The following is a 21,233-nucleotide window of genomic DNA, read 5'->3' as shown; positions in this document are numbered from 1 at the left end:
AAATACTGACATAATGTATTTATAGAAGAATAGAAAAACTGACTGAAGCCAACCGTGCCAAAGATCTCTTTGCATTCCAGAGAACTGTAGGAAAACGTGAGGCATTATTGACCGTACATCTTTCCTTAGAAAATAGGCTGAAAAAGACAAGTAATATTTATAGCATTTGTAAATTTAGAGAAAGTTTTTGACAATGTCAGCTGGGTGGCACTCTTTGAAATTTTGAAGGTAACAGGGTATAATATATGCATCGAAATATTATTTACAACTTTTACAGAAACCAGATTGCAGTTACACGAACTGAAGGACATGAAATGGAACCAGTAATGAAGAAGGATGTGACACCAGGTTGTAGCATAAGTTATTCAATCTGTACACTGAACAAGCAGTAAAAGAAACCAGTGAGAAACTTAAGTCCAGGGAGAAGAGATAAAAACTTAGAGGTCTGCCAATGATGATGTTATTCTGTCAGCAATGGCAAAGGACTTGGAAGAATAGCTCAATGCAATGGATACTGTCTTGAAAAGAGATTATAGGATGAACATTGCCATCTCCAAAAGTAAAAAAAAGGTAATGGAATGTAGTCTTGTTAACTCAGGCAATGGTCGGGAACTAGATTAGCAAATAAGATACTAAAAGTAATAGAAGAATGTTGCTACTTGGACAGAAAAATAACTGAAGATGCCTGTAGAGAGAACATAAAATGCAGTCTGGCAACAGTAGGACAAGTATTTCTGAAACAGTGGAATATGCTAATGTCTAACATAAATTTAAACGTTAGGAAGTCTTTTTCGAAGGTATTTGTCTAAAGTGTAACTGTGTACAAAAGAGAAATGAGGACAATAATCCGTTGACACAGGTAGAAAATAGAAGCTTTTGAAATGTGGTGCTATAGAAGAATGATGGAGATAATATGGGGGTAGACTGAATAACTAATGAGGAAAATAAAATTTATGCTATAATTGGACTAAAGGGGATCAGTTTTGATAGGATATATCCTCAGGCATCAAGGAACAGTCAGTATGGTAATGGACGAAAATGTGGGGAGTAAAACTTGTAGAGGAGGACATAGCCTTGTGCACAGTAAGCTTCTTGAAATGGATGTAGGTAGCAGTAAATATGCTGAGATAAAGAAGATTGTACAGGATCGACTAGTGTGGTGAGATGCATCAAACCAATCTTTGGATTGATATATTTAGTATTAGTATTAGAGGGGTTTTGGGGGCACACGACAGCAAGGTCTTCAGCGCCCGATCAGTAACATAGTGAGACGGATGTCAAGAAAAACACTCAGAACAGTTACATAAAACGGAACATAAAACACGGGGAAAAAAATCACTGAAAAATATGTGCTCAACCACACCGAAGCATGGGATGAAGCAGGGCGTCAGCAGTAAAACATGGACAACACAGGAAGAAAATGGTAGAGGGAGCTATAACAATGTAGCAGATGGAAGTGACTGGCTGACCACAACGAAAAAAGGGAGGAGTCAGCCACTCTGCAATACACTAAAACCTTCAGCCTAAAAGTTTAGGCCAGAGTCCAGACACATCACAAAACTTAAAAACCCTAGACACACACGTCTCATCGTCAGCTAAAACACAAGGCAGATCCCCATCAACTTGTGCTTCTGCCCTTGCATCACGGTATAAAATGCAGTCTGTTAAAATGTGCCGGACAGAGATGTGCACACCACAAGCGTCACAAAACGGAGGATCCTCCCGCCGTAATAAATAGCTATGCGTCACAGGACAGTGCCCAATCCGCAGACGTGTGAGCGCCACCTCTTCCCGCCTGAGCAACCGGCAGGAGGAACGCCACGGCCGAGTGGTTGACTTTACCGACCGCAGTTTATTGGCCGTCACCGCCAGCCATTCGTCCTCCCACAACTCCATGCACTTCCTGTGGAGTGCAGCGACGACCGACTGCAAGGGGATAGGACACTGGACCACATCCTGCTCTCTGCAGGCCTCCTTGGCAGCCCGATCAGCCTGTTCATTGCCCCATATGCCGACATGACCAGGCACCCAGCAGAAGGATACCTCTTTACCCCGCTGTTGGAGCAAGTACAGTTGGTCATGTATCAACTGGACCATCTCCTCAGTCGGGTATAGGCTCTGCAGTGATTGTAAGGCACTAAGAGAATTGGAGCAGAGAAGAAATCGATCGCCCCGAACACGATGCATCTGCTCCAGTGCCTTCAGGATCGCGTGGAGCTCCGCTGTGAAAACGGTATATTCAGCAGGGAGGCGAATCCGGGTGACACGATCAGGGAACACCACAGAACAGCCAAGGAAATTCTCCTGTTTCGAGCCATCAGTATAAACGACAGTGAAACTGTGATGCACATCTAAAATGTTAAAAAACAGAGATTGGAACGTAAAATCTGGTGTGCCATCTTTCTTAAAACGAGTCAAATCTAAAATAAGTTTGGGACGCTGGAGGAGCCAAGGTGGAGATCTGCTCCAACCGCGACGTAAAACACGAAGACCAGCCACAGACATCGCAGCGAGGCAATCCTGTGCACGAATCCCATAGGGCTGCATCGCACGTTGCCGGTTATGAAATAACCGTACCAGAGGAGGCTGAGCAACGGTATGGTATGCAGGAGTGTAGGGTGTGGACAAAGTTTTATACGCCTGGCGTACCGTAAGTAGCCGTCGCCGCATATGAAGTGGCGGTTCACCTGCCTCTGCACAGAGGCTTGGTATGGGGCTAGTTCGGAATGCCCCAGTGGCCAACCGAAGCCCTTCATGGTGCACAACGTCCAACATCTTTAAGTAAGTAGGCCTCGCAGACCCATACACCGTGCACCCATAATCGAGCCGAGATCGCACAAACGCTCTGTAAAACTGGAGCAGACAAGTCCTGTCAGCTCCCCATGTACTGTGGCTAAGACATTTTAAAATACTTAAAGCCTGAAGCGACTGCCGTTTCAGGTCTTTAAGATGAGGTAACCACGTCAGCCTCGAGTCAAAAAGGAGACCCAGAAATCTCACCGTGTCTTTAAAAGTAAGAATAGTGTCCCTCAAGCGCAACTCAGGAAAGGTCAAAAGCGAACGAGAACGGTTAAAAAGAACACATACAGACTTCTCGGTGGAAAACTTAAATCCACTCTTCTGCGCCCAGTCATCCAAACGCCTAATCGTAAGTTGCAACTGACGAGTTGTCGTTGCAAGGCTTGAAGAAGAGCAGAACAAAGAGAAATCATCCACAAACAAAGAACACTGGACAGGACTTTTCACTATGGACGTAATGCTATTAATAGCGATGGCAAACAGAGTCACACTTAAAACGCTACCCTGAGGGACACCATTCTCCTGCTCAAAGCGATCAGACAGGACGTCACCAATTCGGTATCTAAAATATCGTGGCGAGAGGAAAGACTGAATAAAAAGAGGAAGACAACCAGGAAAACCCCATTCGTGAAGGTGCGCCAGGATGAGACGCCTCCAAGTGGTATCGTAGGCCTTCTCGATGTCGAAAAATACACCTAGAAGGTGATGACGGCATAGGAAAGCTTGTTGTATAGCCGCCTCCAGGAGGGCAAGGTTATCGAAGGTGAAACGAAACCTCCTGAACCCACACTGAAAGCGACTAAGGAGTTGCCGGGATTCTAACATCCAGACAAGACAGCGGTTGACCATCCGCTCCAAGGTCTTCCCTATGCAACTAGTGAGGGCAATACTACGGTAGCTACTGGGGCCCGTGCGGTCTTTCCCAGGTTTTAAAAAAGGGATTAAAACTGCCTCACGCCACGCGTCAGGATAGGTATTAGTGCCAACACTCACCACCTCAGTCTGCGTCGAGGCATCGACTTTTGGAGTAGGCTTCTGTACCAGGGATGCAAAAGATGTAGCAAATGTGGGAGGTTGCATCGACTTATAAATCTTCTTGGCCTCACCATAGGGGACCTTGCGTTCCTCTAAAAATATGCAGCAGTCCCGACTCCAAACAGGGTGGTTCCCAGAGCAATTAAGACATTTAGCCGGAGACGAGCAACCAACTACTTCATGAGCAGCCTGACCACAGTTTCCACAAGTCGCTTCGCCTTTACAGCCGAGGGTGGTATGCCCAAAACGCTGGCATTTGAAACAGCGCATCGTGGCCGGGAAATAAGGCCTCACACTAAGGCGAAGGAAGCCAGCTTTAACATGTTCAGGAAGTTTTGTGCTACTGAAGGTTAGAATAAAGGAGTCGGATTTGACAAGAGTGCCATCAACCCTCTTCATGATGTGTTGGACGTCAACGATACCTTCTGGAGCCCACTCACGTTGCAGTTCTTCCTTGGGAATATCAACTAGATCCCGGCACGTCACCACACCTTTGCTATAATTCAAAGTGCTGTGCAGTTCAGTGTCTATGGCATACTCCCCAAGGCATTTAGCAGGTTAGTGGCTTGCTTGGAAGTGGAAGTTTCCACGAGCAAGGTCCCATTACGCAAACGCTTCACTGATTTTAAGGAGCCACAGATGCCCTCCAGACCCTTTTGTATATAGAAGGGCGAAACCTTCTCAAAAGTACCCTCCTTCCGTTTCACAATGAGAAACACATTCGGATTACCAGAATGCATTCTGTTACCTAAGACTGGACTTTTTAAAGAAGCGCCGGAGTCAGGGGGACTGACTGCACGGGCCCTCTTAAGAGACTGGGTGTTAGAACCTTCCAGCGGCCCACCCTTTCCGCTGGGAGGAAGAAAAGAGGATTTCGAAGGATCCATCGCGGTTCCACGAGCAGCTAGGGAACTAGAAGTCCACCTAGACAGAGCCCCGCGTGCCTAGGTAAGCCTTATACAACTGAGGTGCGGCAGGTTCCCCAGAGGTTGCCCGCTATCGACTGTTCCACCTCAACAGCCATGCATCTCATCAGCGCGCAGCACACCTTGAGATTGAGGTTTTTTTTATAGAGGTTTATTCCATCCTCGCGATCCGGGCGGTCAAGCCAAGATCCCCATTCCCTGAGACACACAACGTTCCACCGCCGCGCCGCATGGTGGTCGCTGAAGTATGCTCAGAGGTTACGGTGACAGGGGACGGGCGGCGCTTACCAGTCCCCAGCTCAGGAACCCCGGGGTCGTCAAGCCCGTACTCAGCAAAGGAATGCTGAGCCCCTGGGGGCCTTTGGATTGATGCCCATCCCACAGCCCTCCCCACCACCACCACGAACAGCAGCAGTAACCACTGTAACTGTACCTGATGATATCACTGGATCAGGACATTCAACACTGAGCACTGAACGGTGTGTTCCGAAACACTAGTACCTACAGCATCACTGCCTATCCCGCTTTACCGAATAGGTAGGCCTCCGACCTCTACGAGCAGTGACAAGGCACAAAATTTCCAACATCTTGACACCTACTCCCAGTTTCACTGTCTTTCAATCACTTTCCACAGATGTCCATATCAGAAGCACGTGAACTGCTGACCAGCTTCACCATTTCTGAGATGCTCATTCACAGATGCCAGACTGTAACAACCCTCCCTTTGTCAAAATCGAATATGTTAGTGAATTTTCCTTTTTGTGGCCCATATTGTCACTACAATTCATCTCTGCTCAACTGCCTTTCCTGCTATGCCATGTGCCTGCAATGCCACTAAGCAGCATTCAACAATGGGCAGTGCTTATAATACCTGGCTCATCAGTGTATATTAAACTAGGGAAATGAATCTGAAACTCTAAAATGTGAAAAAGATTGTACCACAAGTCTCTTGTCACACATGTGGCAAATATTGATACGACTAATATATAATCAAATAGGCAGTAAAACTGAACCACAATCAGCTTAAGATGAGTTTGGATTAAGACAGAACAGAGACACGAGGAAAGCTATCACAGTGTTACGACAGATTACGGACAAACTGCTAGACGTATGAAAACCATTATTTATTGCATTTGTAGACCTGCAAAAACCCTTTGGCAATGGTTTAGTGAAGATTATGTCTAGCACTGATCTACAGTTTGGAGACAGCTGAATTGTATACAAATTGTATAAAAAGCAGAGAGGCATAATACAGTCAAAAGCCAAGGAGAAAAGAGTACTTCTAACACACAAACTGTCACTAGTTTGTTCAACACATATACTGACAGAGGTGTTGAGGAAAATGTAAAGAGGATATGGAAGGGGTTGAAAACTAAGGGAATGGAAATCATCATAAGACTTGCTGATGACATAGTCATTATTAAGTATAACAATGGGCAACTGACAGAAAAGGAAATTTGAAGAATGAACATTATCTTGTAGGAGAAATATGACAAGAAAATTAATATAAAGAAATCCAAAATAATGATATGTAACCAACAACATATTGCAGCAGGCATTATAATTATTGATATACCACTCAGACAAGTACCTTTAACTACTTTGCTAGTTCAGCTTACATAAATAGCTCAATTACACAGGCAAAAGCAGCCTTTTATACGAAAAAGGTACCACTTACAGCAAAGAACCTAGTTGTACAGATCAAAAACTGATTTACTAATGGTTCTGTCTCGAGTGTGGCCTTGCACGACTCCTAAATGTGGGCTATTGGTGCAAGCGACAAGGAATATCTGGAGGCATTTGAAAGGCAGTGCTGGAGAAGAATTTGAAAGATCTGCTCACTACAGAAAATAAGATATTGATTAACTGGCCACCTCCACTGTCAACAGTTTTCTTGTTAACATAGTGGATGGAATGACCTGAGGAAAGAAAGGAAGAAAAAGACCTACAGTCCAAAACTGCTGATGGATTGGATGTGATAAGAGCATGCTCAAGTGAAGAAGTGAAGAGAGTAACAGGGAACAGAGAGGACTGGAGAAGAAAAATCTTCAGACTGAAACCTAAGAAGACTCCAAAATGAGTAACACAGGGTTCTCGGGATGAACACTATGTTCTCATGCTGCTTTATCCATAAATGCCAGTGTAGTATGACTACAATGCCACCATCCTACATATATGAGTGGATTCAATAGCTAAGAATATACCTTGTAGTGCAATGAATTATGGAAGCAACAATTTGTTAAATGTCAAAATAAATGGCACCGCTTTAAAATGTTTCCAGTAGTTTCCTTATGGTACTTTGGGCAGACTAAGCAGCTGGGCTTGTTTGCTGGGTCATGCGTTCATACTTTTTAGAAGAATTAGTAGCAGAGATTTCTGTCATCCTCAGAATCTTGACAACCGAGACAAGAGTACTGAGCCCCGAGACGCACGAAGGTCCACTGCCACACACAGTAAAGGTCACTACACAGCGACAAGTCTCACAGCAGCAGGCACCGACGCACACTACTGTGTTTCCCAAATATGATGCAAGCTATTGATGAGTGAGTGTCATTCACTCACTCTACTGCACTGCCTGTAATTTACATAATGTGGCACATTCATTACACAAACACCAAAGGATTATGGGTGGCTAAACCCCTTTTTTCCTCTTAAATCTGGCCAACAACAGGTCAGATGTACATCAATTAATTTAATAATGACTACACAAGAATTGTGAAAAAAGACAGGTTTTAGTTGTAAGATCCCAACATGTCTACAAGAATAATATTACTTAACTGTAAAATATGTATTCACTCCATCCCCCTTCAAGAAAGAACACATTCACCACACATATTACAAAAAGTATTATGTATTCACTCCATCCCCCTTCAAGAAAGAACACATTCACCACACATATTACAAAAGGTAATGGAGATGCTGAGTCATGATAAGCACAACAAGAAGACTTTCACAACTAAAGCTTTCGACCATTGGCCTTCATCAACAACAACAACAACAACAACAACACACACACACACACACACACACACACACACACACACACACACACACACACAGCACACGCAAATGCAAACGCAACTCACACACAACCGCAGTCTCAGGCAGCTGAAACCACACTGCGAGCAGCAGCAGCACCAGTGCATGACGGGAGTGACAACTGGGTGGGGGTAAGGAGGAGGCTGGGGCGGGAAGGGGGAAGGATAGCATGGTGGGGGTGTGGAATGACGGCTGACGGCTGTGTAGTGCTGGAATGGGAACAGAGCTGGATGGGTGAGGACAGTGACTAACGAAGGTTGAGGTGAGGAGGGTTAGGGAATGTAGGTTGTACTGCAGGTAATGTTCCCACCTGCACAGTTCAGAAAAGCTGGTGCTGGTGGGAAGGATCCATATGGCATTCCATCCTGAATTTTCCATTGTTTTGTTAAAAATTAAACAATGGAAGATCCATGGCTGAGCAAAAGTAATTGTATGAGGAAATGTCACTACTCACTGAAAGCAAGAGGCACTTGTAAAAGGACAATAACTAAGAGATATGTAGACTGGGATGGGTGTTGGGGATATGGAAGACATGTGGAAAGAGGAAGAAGCAACAGGAGGAAAGCTATGAAGTTCATATTGCAGGAGAATTTTTTTTTTTTTTTTTTTTTTTTTTTTTTCATATCAAAATTATGTTACTCTTAATTTTTAAGTGCTACCTGCTGTCTGCTAGCAGGTACTGATAACAGTACAAAACATACTACTACAAACAGTTAGTTTCGAGCCAGGTTTAAATTGGAGTATAGGTGCCTAAGTTACCGTATTTACTCAAATCTAAGCTGCACTCGAATCAAAGACGCACCTGAAAAATGAGACTCGAAATTCAAGGGGAGAGAAAAGTTTTAGGCCGCACCTCCAAATCAAAACGAAGTTGGTCCATTGTAATATGAGACACAATTTAGGTCGAATGAATGATGATACAGCTACAGCAGTTTGGTTCGAGTCTTAAGCTTAGCAGTTAAGCTTTACCAGGTAGCCATTACTATGCATCAGGCGCTCCGTCCGTATTTATACGGGTACCCTTCCTTTTTCACGTGCTTCGTCTGGTTTGATTTGATTGCTTATTTTTCTTTGATCTGATAAGTGCCATTCTCTTTGTTATAGGTGTTTACGTCACTCTAAGCTGAAAATGCATTATTGCGACCTGTCGCCGCTCGCGGCATGGCTTGCTTTTGTGCGCGCTACCGCCGCTTCCAATTTAAAAAAAAAGAGAGAGGAATCGTCTCATTAGCGAAACAATGGCAAGAGACTGCTAGTTGCTGTTACTTACACTGCTGCTTTCTTTGATAATAATCAACAAGAACCAAATAATAGACTGCGTGTGATAGAAGATGTTCTGAACGAGAGTTTAGCGAAAATTTTCTCCGTTTGAAAATCTTTGCAGACGCCTCTTTAGTACATTACATTCTGCACAGAAATTAGAGTCATCTTAGATTTAAAAATCTAGTCAGTTGTCGTGCTTCATTTCTGACTGTATCACTATTCGGCGTAAGAATAATATGAATATAAACATGGCAGGATATGTATATTCTTCCGTATTTGCTGTTGTCTCACTCTAGTTTCGTAGTTTATTAGGCAGACAGGATTTAAATGAGATAGCAGCAAACACGAAAGAATACATGGAAAAATGTTTATATTCGTATTACTCTTATGGTGAAGAGAATACTGCATGTGATTCGCAATTCATAAAAGTTCCTATCAGCAACCATCTCTTGTCACAGGTAGGAAAAAATTCAGAATGTAGAGTTGGCCTTATTGACAAATAGTCTTGCAAGTCGGATTTTTGTAGTATATTGAAAGGCTGCTACATTCCAAGATGAACAATACGGATTTTGTATTTACTTTGTTGGATAATGTATGAAAATGCAGTGGTCGAAACTCGGGGCGGAGAAAAAATCTCGTCTTCCACCTTTTTTTAAATTTATTTACTGACGCAGAGGTTTTGGCGCCAGTATTTATCTTTGTGCCTGCAAAGTATGCCTCTGTAGTGCTACATATATTCGACGGCAGAAGTTAGTTGTGGCGGCACCTACCAACATGTTACAGAACTTCCATTTAGTTTGCACTCGATTCTAAGCCGCAGGCAGTTTTTTGAATTACAAAAACTGGAAAAAAAGTGCGGCTTAGATTCGAGTAAATACGGTACACATTCACTGCCCCACAAAATCAGAAGGTCATGATCCCAGGCACTGTCTTCTGCACACTAAGTCAATGACAAGAGCCCCGTACATTCGATAAATGTGAAAATAAGTACATAGCAAAATTATTTATTACCTCAGGAGCTAGGTTCTGCAAATGTAGAATTAGACCTGGCACACACAAAATATGTATTAAAAACATTGTCATCAGTTTCTCTGAAAAATTTGCAGATACTAGTGGCCGCAGTGCTAATGTTATAATTGCTGATAGTGACACATGTTTCAATGTCACTTTTGAACGTCCAAGACCTCGTATCAACAGTGTCTGGAAAAGAAAAGAGGAGTCAATAACTGCAAAACAAGAACAAGAACATAAACAACGAAAATCTATTTTCGTCAAAAGTCACATAAACAAGAATGACAACTGTGCTAGTCCTTTTTTGAACTAAAGTGCTCACACTCATGCTTGTACACGCACACACGGTTCTGCAGCTTGTCTAGAGGGGTTGCGACGTGTGGATTAAATATCTCTCTGTGTTATACAGGGTCTTGCACACGGTCTTTCCCTCTTTACTTGTGATCCTCTGCTGTCATCCCTATTTCATCTCTGAAATCTGAAACTCTCAACAGCCTCCAGTGCCTTCAATTTATGTAGCTCGTATCTCGTTAATTTCCCACTTTTCTGCAATTTCTTCGCCTTTAATCTCCAGTTTGATAACTAGTAAATCATTGTAAGAGACCACTTCTGTCCCTGGAAATGTCTCAATGTTTAAAATTTGGTTTTGTAATCTCTGTCTTACCATTATATTGTCACATCAATTTCATTCTAGAATTAAATTTTCGCTCTACAGCAGAGTGTGCGCTGATACGAAACTTCCTGGCAGATTAAAACTGTGTTCGGGACCGAGACTCAAATTCGGGACCCTTGTCTTTTGCGGGCAAGTGCTCTACCAACTGAGCTACCCAAGCTGGACTCACGCCCCATCCTCACGGCTTTAATTTCGCCAGTACCTCGTCTGTGAGGACGAGGCGTGAGTCCAGCTTGGGTAGCTCAGTTGGTAGAGCACTTGCCCGCGAAAGACAAGGGTCCCGAGTTCGAGTCTCGGTCCAGAACACAGTTTTAATCTGCCAGGAAGTTTCATATCAGCACATACTTCGCTGTAGAGTGAAAATTTCATTCTAGAAACAATCCCCAGGCTGTGGCCCAACCATGTCTCCATAATATCCTTTCTTCCAGGAGTGATAGTTCTGCAAGGTTTGCAGGAGAGCTTCTGTGAAGTTTGGAAGGTAGGAGACGAGGTACTGGCGGAATTAAAGCTGTGAGGACGGAGAGTGAGTCGGGCTCGTGTAGCTCAGTTCGTAGAGCACTTGCCAGCAAAAGGCAAAGGTTCCGAGTTCGAGTCTCGGTCTGGCACACAGTTTTAATCTGCCAGAAAGTTTCGTATCAGCGCACACTCCGCTGTAGAGTGAAAATTTCATTCTAAGTGTTGTAATCCTCGACTACATATGTGACGTGCAATGAGAGGACATCTTGAAGTATTCTGAGGAGCCATTTCTCTGTGTGTGGTCGGCAGTGATGTTGAAAGGTATACTAGGCTCCCCTGCAAAACTTTTTCACGATCAGAGGTCACACACCGAGTCACGATTCAAAATGATTTCTTCCTCGAGTAACCTCGCAGTTTCAGGAGTTTTGGCGGTCGACAAAGTTTTGGTGACAGTACAGTGGGTGAGGTAGTCAGTGCAGTTTATTATCCACCAATTTCTGCTTGTCAGCTTCTGGAGCTTCCCTGAGAGGACAATTCTAATTTGATGGGATGGTGCTGCTAAAGGTGGAATTTGTGCTACGTGCCTCAAAGGTAACTGTGACATGTGCTTCCTTTGCTAGCATTCCTTACAGTGGTATCTATAGTGTTAAACAGGTCGATAGAGGCCCGGCCGGTGATACCTGCATTTAATTCTGTTTAATGTCGGAGTGTTGGGGGAGGGGGGGGGGGGGGGTAGGCGGGGGTGTTCGAGGGGGGGTAGGGGTCTTTAAGATAGCTGGCCAAAGATGAGATGGGATGATGAGCAACCATTCTTGCCCCATCAGATCGTGCTTCCTCTAAGACGATGTTCTGTTTTTGTACACGAAATGTATTTGTAACAACAAATATGGACAACCGTCAACTGTATAATCAAATGACGACAAAGAAAATTTGTGCCCGACTGGAGATCAAGTTCAGATTTCCTGCTTATCACAAGCAGTTGCCTTACCATTTGGCTATCTGTGCACAACTAACAGCCAGACCCAAACTTTCATATGTTGTCAACCATGTGTCCACAACCTGTATTTGTACATCCATTACATATATTCCCATACAGGGGAAACATTTCACTTGAAAGTTGCTTGCCCACTGTCGGAGGATAAATCTGGTACTGCAGTTCCTGTGTTATTCCAAATTACACTGTAAAGTTCCTTCGGACATGCATCCACATCCAAAGGAACTTTGCATTGTAATCTGGAATAACACAGGCAATGCAATATCCCTTTTTTTCTTGTAAATACCAACAATGAGTTGCAAAAAATAAATTTTATTTCCTTACCCATTTCAGCCACCTATCACCCTTCTTCAGAAGATTAGAATTATCACATTACTAGAGAGCATCAAAAATATGTAGCATAGTACTGTTGTCAAATGGAACATAGTACATGTACAAATACGGTATACGGAGACCAAACAACAAGTGTAGAAACCAAGCAAGAACTCTTCTTGCATGATTTCTCCACTTGTTGTTTGGTCCTCTTATATCACATTTGTAAACATATATGATCCATATGACTACACTACTGTGCAGCACACACCTCCATATTTTTGGCACTCACTAATAATGCAAGAATTCCAATCTTCTGAAGAAGAGCATCACGTGGCTAAAACTGGCACAGAAATAAAATTTTTTTTGTGCCTCTGGTAGCTGATTCTTTAACAAAAATACTTACAGTTGATACACGGAAATGCCACGTGGCTAGGGCCTCCCGTCTGGTAGACCGTTCGCCTGGTGCGAGTCTTTCGAGTCAACTTCACTTAGGCAACTTGTGTGTTGATGGGAATGAAATGATGACGATAGGGACAGCACAACACCCAGTACGTGAGCGGAGAAAATCTCCGACCCAAGCGGGAATCGAACCCGGGCCGTTAGGCACGACATTCTGTCGCGCTGACCACTCAGCTACCGAGGGCGGACACAGTTGATGAAGATGCACGGAATACTAAATGTTCTGTTCATTAACTGGAATTCTTCTTTCGTCATGTTCTCATTCTTCAATGCTTCTATGGTTTTCAGCAATGCTGTATCTTCCCCCTGCTCAGCAGTAATACCATTTAATGCAGCAACGACTAAGATTTCGTCTGCCCTGGAGTGTTCTGCTAAAGGATTCCTTGTAAGACAGCCATCATCCTTGTGTTTGCACCTGTTTTTGCATACCACTGACTCAACATATTCCCAAAGCTTCAGTGCCCATCTCCTCAGTCACACCAACAGATCCTTCCCTTCAGACTAGTCAACCAGCGCAGAGAGTAATACTCTGTCACTACCGTGAGTTTTTTTTAAATGAATACAGATGGAGCTTTCTCTATTATGGAGTGGCCCCTCTAGGATTTTCAAAGTACTAGGGAAGCATAAGCTATTCCCTTTTCAGCACCTTCTGTGGTTTGTACTAGAACTACACCTATTTCATAACCCCTTGCCTCAGTAGGAAATCCTGTTTCGGCACTCTTGGCATACTACCTGAGGACTGTAGATGACGTCAGTGCCACCTTAAGGACAAGGAAAGATCTTTCTCGCACCTCATACCAGGAAAATCTGACACCTCCGTGCACTAGTTCTTGCAAGGGATGTGCCTGGTACAAAAGTCTTTTATGAATCGGTGGCAGTACGAGAATATTTTGAGATAACTTCTCACATCACATTTGTGCCAAGGATTGTTAAAGTTTGTGACTGCTCTTATTTTCTCCCAATCAGAACAGATGCCACTGCCATTCTCTCGGTGCCTCAAGATTTGTATTTCTTGGGTGGCAAAGATGCACTTTTTCCAGATTTTGGCAGAGGTTTACAGTCTAAGCACACTTCAATATGGTTTTCAGGTGGTTTAAATGTTCTTCAAATGTCTTTGAAAACATTACAATGCCATCCAGACACCAAACATATGCATCCATTTAAGGTGACAAAGCAGGCTGTCCATCATATGTTCAAAGAAGGCTACAGCAATACATAGTCCATACAGTATAACTGTGAACTCTCAGAGGCTGTCAGGAGTTATGTTCACAGTCTTTTCCATTTGGCTTCATCAACCTTCGATTTGCCAGTAGCCATGCTGCATGTCCACTGTAGAGAAATACATTGCTTCTATCAAGCAGTCCAGGATACCGTCAATGTGCAGCAATGGGTAGATATATATTTTTCGTAATTTTTTCCAGTCATCAGTAGTCAACACAGAAGTGCCATGTGTCCTCCTCCTCATCCTTCTCCTTCTCCTTCTTCTTCACAGTTACCACAGGAGAGGACCAAGGACTCTCTGAAGGTTCAGTAATCATATCTTGCAGTATCTTCTCCACTTCCTCTCCCATTACCTGTTATTCAGATGGTGATAACCTATATGAACACTAGCTAATTGGTGGATAATTCCCAGCATTGATACAGAGTTTTACCAAAGGTCGTTTAGTCTGTCTCTTCATTGCTCCAGATTTGAAAGTATTCAAAAATTTGCATAGAATGACTATCACTCATCTATGTTGTTCCTCGGTCAGGCCAGATCCTACTGGCAGTTTGATAGTAGCTTCCCCCCTTATGTTGTATGAAATGGTAGTGGAGCATGACTCTTTGTTGACAACAGTAAGCTGCCATTCCTCAACTGGTTCAGCTGTCCCTATGCACATACCTTCAAGGATAAGTAGTTTCTGCTGATGAAAATTAGTGTTTAAAGTTCTCGCTGGGTGTCTACAATGCCTATGACTGTCACTGGCATATATTTTTCTTCTGGGAAAACGAGTGGCATTTTGCAGTCAATAAAAACTTCACAGTTTAATAGATTGTCCAGACTCGTTGTCAATGGTGGGATATAAATGTCTTCAACGGCAAACCACTGCCCACAGAAATCTTTGAAAGGGCTTAGTCAAGATGAAGCTCTAATCTTCCAGTCTATGACCATTCGTAATGCCTGTAAGAAGTCCAATCTGAACAGAACATTATGACTATGCTCTAACAAAACGATGAAGTGAAAGAACAGTCATTATTGAAATACATGTTACTGTCAGTCAGTTATATTTACATTTTCGACTTTCAACATAATTGCTTTAATAACACAAAACATAAGTCTTCTTTAGTTGCAAGTGATAGCATCCCACATCACAGAAACAGAAGTCCCTGAGTTGACAGGCTGAAGAGGCTGGTCACCTTTGATTACACCAAAGAGATTTCCTGACATCGAGGTAACTGTCATCCAGGCAAGATTTTCCACCTGTGGCAGCCTCAACTCCACAGACAATCAACTTGCTTAATCTTCCTGAACTTGGCAGCTAGACAAGTGGCTAGTGCTTCTTTACAATGACACTGAAAAGCTAAAGTGTGCATGAAAGGGGGGAGGGGCTCATCCAGGGTATGGCGATGAGCTTTCTCCCTCAGATCTATTACAATCATATGCAGTTGACTAGTGTGAATGGAACCATCACTGAAAAAATTGTCTTCTCTTTCTGCTTTAGCATAAAATGTGTCAAGAGCTTCCACAGTGGAAACATAACTATGTGTTGTTCTCTGTCCTCCAAAGGTCTGTTCCTCTGTTAGGCATTATATTTAGCAGAAGAGTTGGTTGTACCTGCACTGTTTCGGTGCTCGTTTGTCATTTAACAGTTGCAGCATAAATCTGAGTTGGCCGTGTCCATTCTTTTTGGCACAGCTGACTGGTGGCAGAGATACATACATAAGTTCGATACACTACTTTGTCAACATTCTCTATTACCTACTGTTATATGGGCTGGAAAGTTAAGGCTGCTCTCTCTTGCTTACTCAGTCTGACAGTTATGGCTACCATAAAATGCTGTCTCTCTTCTCTTACAACCTGGTATATGAGAGAGGTGAGCTCATGGGGGTCATCCACAACTGCCATAGAGACCACATTCAGGAGTCGGCCATATGGTTTTTTATCCAACTCTTTTCTGTTGCATTTCCTCAATGCACTGGCACCAGTTGATGAATTCTTCTGTTGCTGTGACATCCTTTACCAGAAGAACTTGGTACCCATCCCACGTAAGCCAGTGACACTAACGACTGCACCACAATGCATCCACCAATGCTCTTGGAGATACACCGGTACCCACAATAAACCCGAAACATTCCGGTGTATACTGACATCATCTATTTATACAACTTTCTTACACAATTCTTAACTCAAATCTTAGCGACAATTAAATTATGCTCTGTGCAAAATTTTGCCAGGCAGCTTCCTCTTTCATTTCATTGCCCCAGTCCATGTTCTACTATTTTTCCTCTTCCTTTTCCTACTACTGAACTCCAGTTACTCATCACAATTAAATGTTTGTCTTATGTAACTTCCTGAATTTTGCTTTATGTCATCATACATTCTTCCTGACTCTTTACTTGTGGAGCTTGTTGGCATATAAACTTGTAGAACTGTGTTGGGTGTTGGCTTATGTCTTGTCTTGGCTACAATAGTGTGTTCACTACACTGTTCGTAGTAGCTCACACACATTCCTATTTTCTTATTCATTATTAGCCTGTTTCTCTATTATCCCCATTTAATTCTGTGTTTACACTCTATTTTTCCTGGTGATGATATTCTCCCGAGCACTCTTTGCTCAGAGATCAGAATGGCAGATTATTTTACCTCTGGAATATTTTACTGAAAAGAATGCCATCATCAGTAAGCTGTATAGTAGAGCCGCAAGCAGTCAAGAAAAAAGTAGTGGCTGTAGTTTTCCCTTTCTTTCAGCCTTTCACAGTACCAGCATGGAAATGCCACGTTGGCTAATGACCTAGTAGATAGTGTCGGAAGTTCCATATGGCTTTTCGCGGATGATGCTGTAGTATACAGAGAAGTTGCAGCATTAGAAAATTGCAGCGAAATGCAGGAAGATCTGGAGCGGATAGGCACTTGGTGCAGGGAGTGGCAACTGACCCTTAGCATTGACAAATGTAATGTATTGCGAATACATAGAAAGAAGGATCCTTTATTGTATGATTATGTGATAGCGGAACAAGCATTGGTAGCAGTTACTTCTGTAAAATATCTGGGAGTATGCGTACGGAACGATTTGAAGTGGAATGATCATATAAAATTAATTGTTGGTAAGGCGGGTGGCAGGTTGAGATTCATTGGGAGAGTCCTTAGACAATGAAGTCCATCAACAAAGGAGGTGGCTTACAAAACACTCGTTTGACCTATACTTGAGTATTGCTCATCAGTGTGGGATCCGTACCAGGTCGGGTTGACAGAGGGGATAGAGAAGATCCAAATAAGAGCGGCGCGTTATGTCACAGGGTTATTTGGTAACCGTGATAGCGTTACGGAGATGTTTAGCAAACTCAAGTGGCAGACTCTGCAAGAGAGGCACTCCGCATCGCGGTGTAGCTTGCTGTCCAGGTTTCGAGAGGGTGCGGTTCTGGATGAGGTATCTAATATATTGCTTCCCCCTACTTATACCTCCCGAGGAGATCACGAATGTAAAATTAGAGAGATTTGAGCGCGCATGGAGGCTTTCCAGCAGTCGTTCTTCCTGCGAACCATACGTGACTGGAACAGGAAAGGGAGGTAATGACAGTGGCACGTAAAGTGCCCTGCACCACACACCATTGGGCAGCTTGCGGAGTATAAATGTAGATGTAGATGTTGGCTAACATTACAAGGCCATAACAGTCAACCATCCTGACTGTTGCCTCTGCAACTACTGAAAAGGCTGTTGCCCTTCTTCAGAAACATGTCTGTCTGGCCTCTCCAGAGAGACCACTCTAGAATGGTTGCATCTATGGAACAACATTCTGTATCTGAAAAAGAATATTCCTGTCACCAACTTAGCATTGACTGATGCTGTGCAATTATTAGAGGACACTGAAACACACAAGTTAAAATCTTGGAGGAGAGATTGCCATCTGAGAAGTTAACATACATCACCAGAAACAACAAAAGCCCAAAATACATCTTCACACAGAATAGAAAAACAGTAAAGGTTCATAATATCAAGTATGTATGTGAAATAAATCAGACAACCAAATGGACAAGACTGAATTGTGAACTGTAATAGTGTCAGGAAAGTGCAGCAGACATTCCATGTAACGAAAAATATTCACAAAAAGAAGGTACGCTCAACTGAGATTGAGCTAAGAAATTAACTGTCAGTGACACAGCTTTACAAAAACCTTGCATTACCATCAAGAAAAGGAACTGAAGAAATGGAGAAAAAGTTACAGTCCCAAGGAAAACCTTAAGCCAAGAAAAACCTACTATGCAGACCACAAAAACATACAAAACACGTGGAAGAATGTCAGATGTTATATGAAGGTCAAGGGTCAAAATTCTTAAAACACAACTTAAGCTGTCAACACAGCATTCACAAAGAGAACATTTACTCACTTTAAAAGCTCAGTAGAAAAGGTAACTTATGCAGAAAATAGTTTACTAAGATCACTAAGCTACAGGCGATTATTACACTGGTCAACAACAACAACAATCCTCCTTTCAGTTACAATAACAATACACACTGTTCCTGGAAGGTAATTTGCCCTTACATCCAGATCTGATTTCAAAATTTCTGTGCCAGCCTCAGTTTTCATGTAATAAATGGTTCGGTAAATGCTTCCAGCAGTCTACGTATTATAAGTATCTGACAAAATGATCAATTCTCACAATAAGACTTCCAGGAAAGAAACAACCTGCAGCATGCAAAAGAATCAAAGAAATGAGTAACATAAGAGTAAAGAAAGGAGTGGAATCATTTCTAAAAACATTTCCTTCTGGTTTCTCCAATACTTTGGATATTCTGCCTCAGGAACACTGTTTCATAAGGACCAGCAGTTGTCAGACAATGTGGTGGTACTCAATTTGTCTTGCTAACATTTGAGAAATGTCCTGCTGAAATCATTCTCCATATTCATCACTAAAGGTGCCAAGATTATCCGGGAACAAGTCCAAATGATCATTAAAGAAATGTAGATTATGTGACACATTACATCCAGTAAGGCGGTATGATATTAATAGTTCTTGAACAACATTGTGACATTTCCCTGCCTCACGGTTGCCTAAAAAGTTCTTGCAGACACTTGTGAAAGACAGCTATGCCACTCTTTCAACATGACTCAACAAATCACGGAAACATTCATCAGACATTAATTCCATAATTTGCATTCTTGTAAATACTCTTCCTTGTATTTTTGCTTCATCAATCCTTGGAAACTTCTCACAGGTACATGAATCCATTTGAAGTTTTGTCTAAAGCTTTAGAGAAGTTTTTAATGAGACCCACCTTAAAGTGCAGTAAAAGTAATGTCACATTTTTGGGATCAACAAGAGCAGTGTTCACCTCATTCTTGTGTCCAGCCAGTAGTTCATTTCAAGCAGGCCATTCCTCCTTCAATAACGCCTCTTTCTTCTCTCTCTCTCTCTCTCTCTCTCTCTCTCTCTCTCTCTCTTTCACTCCCTGTCTCTGCTGACACCCACTTTCATAGGAAGCAGCAGCGCTTTGTTTTGTTAACCCAAGCTCCATGCCAAGAAGGAATGCAGTTAACTTCAGACTGCCACATGTATGCCACTTGTATTTCTCAAACTGGGTAAGAGTGAGTAGCAGGTTAAAGTTCCCACATATCACCTTCAGATTAACAGCATGATCAAACAGAACAGAAGGAAATTTATTCCTACTGCAGATAGGCACTGTTTTTCAGATTGACTTTCCTGAAATCTTTGGATGAGTGCCACTCATTTACACTGAAATTTTGGCCAACAGTCTCCATAAGGAACTCAATATTCACGAAAACAAATGGTGGTCACAATAAAAAGCCTCTTTCATAGTGTAAAGAATAATATTTCATGCTTTTAATGTCAAAGCTAAATCTTAGCCTATTGCTTCGACAAATTTAAATCATCAACAAGATCACCAAGGTAAAAATTGCAGCATATTTGATTCACAGAGATTTTAAAATGCTGGGTCAGCATACATATCTCCTTGACTGTCTCCTGGATGTTGACCATTGTATTTGTTGCACTCATAGTTGCATTGTCAGGAGGCACAGGTATCAGAAATTCTTCACTGTGACATACAGGTCTTTTAGCAGATGGTAAATTAGAATATTGACCTTTATTCTTGATTTCAAGCGGATTCCAATTATTCTTCTCCGACAAGAATTACAGTCCACTGTGTCATCCATTGCCCCCCCCCCCCTCCAAAAATCATAGGAACAGCAAGGGACATGTGATGTGAACCTTACAACCAGCCTGTAAGGGGTTTAGTACATGACAAACAGATTATGTGGAGGAGCCCAATTCTATTTCTGTTCACTAACTTAAATAATGTTTGTAGCTCTTCTTTACAAGATGATTAAGTTTCCATTTTTGCAATTTTGGAGTTCATTCTCCACAGATATAACAAAAAGAATTTGTGCTGTTTTTATAAGTACAATGCCTTTCTTCACCTGAATTACTACAAAACACAATGCACAGGCTTTCACAAACTTTGAAAGGCAAGAAGTCACTTCCAACAACTATCAAAACTCCTCAATGCAGAAATACAAGTGCCAAAAAACAGAATTTGATTCTGTGTGTTCAAGCACAACTCATCACTTTGAATGCAGCCAAACTCCTTTCATTTCCCAGATCTAGATTTCTGAAATGAACTGTGGCCACTTGTAATAACGCCTTGTACATTTTCAATTATTTTTCAAAAATTAAATCTGCAGAATATTTAAGTTAACCCACAAAAGGCTAAGCAATAATGGCATTTTCAAGGATTTTGACAGATAAAAGGCAGTGTGCCACAGGAAAACTGAGGCTGATGGCCTAAAGCCAAGTTCATTTTCTAATTAGGAAAGAACATATTTCTTCATATTCTTTGTAATAAAAATGTTTCTGACAAGTGTTATTAGATAGGAAGACACAAAAGACAGAAACACTGTAAAAATCAAGATGTGCAAGACTCAGGGGCAGCAGCGGTCTTGTGAAGAAAAATTTTGGATAGAACAGAAGAAAGAAGCAGCAGGAATCAAAGAACACCACGAGTGGACCAAAACAGTCCAAAGTTGGCTCCAGGAGAAGTGCGTC

General features: G+C 42.4%; 1 protein-coding gene across 1 annotated transcript in view; it reads right to left on the bottom strand.

The window, feature by feature from the left end:
• LOC124545912 (ubiquitin-protein ligase E3B) overlaps positions 1 to 21,233 on the bottom strand; it is a 273,159-nt gene that overhangs the window by 213,437 nt on the left and 38,489 nt on the right. The window contains exon 4 of the mRNA XM_047124876.1: positions 10,074 to 10,262. Within this exon, the coding sequence (XP_046980832.1) occupies positions 10,074 to 10,262 (189 nt within the window). The remainder of the gene's footprint in view (positions 1 to 10,073; positions 10,263 to 21,233) is intronic.

The sequence above is a fragment of the Schistocerca americana genome, chromosome 1 (assembly GCF_021461395.2).
Source record: "Schistocerca americana isolate TAMUIC-IGC-003095 chromosome 1, iqSchAmer2.1, whole genome shotgun sequence".
NCBI lineage: Eukaryota > Metazoa > Arthropoda > Insecta > Orthoptera > Acrididae > Schistocerca > Schistocerca americana.
The sequence above is the reverse complement of the archived record's forward strand: the minus strand, read 5'-3'. Positions and strand labels throughout refer to the sequence as shown.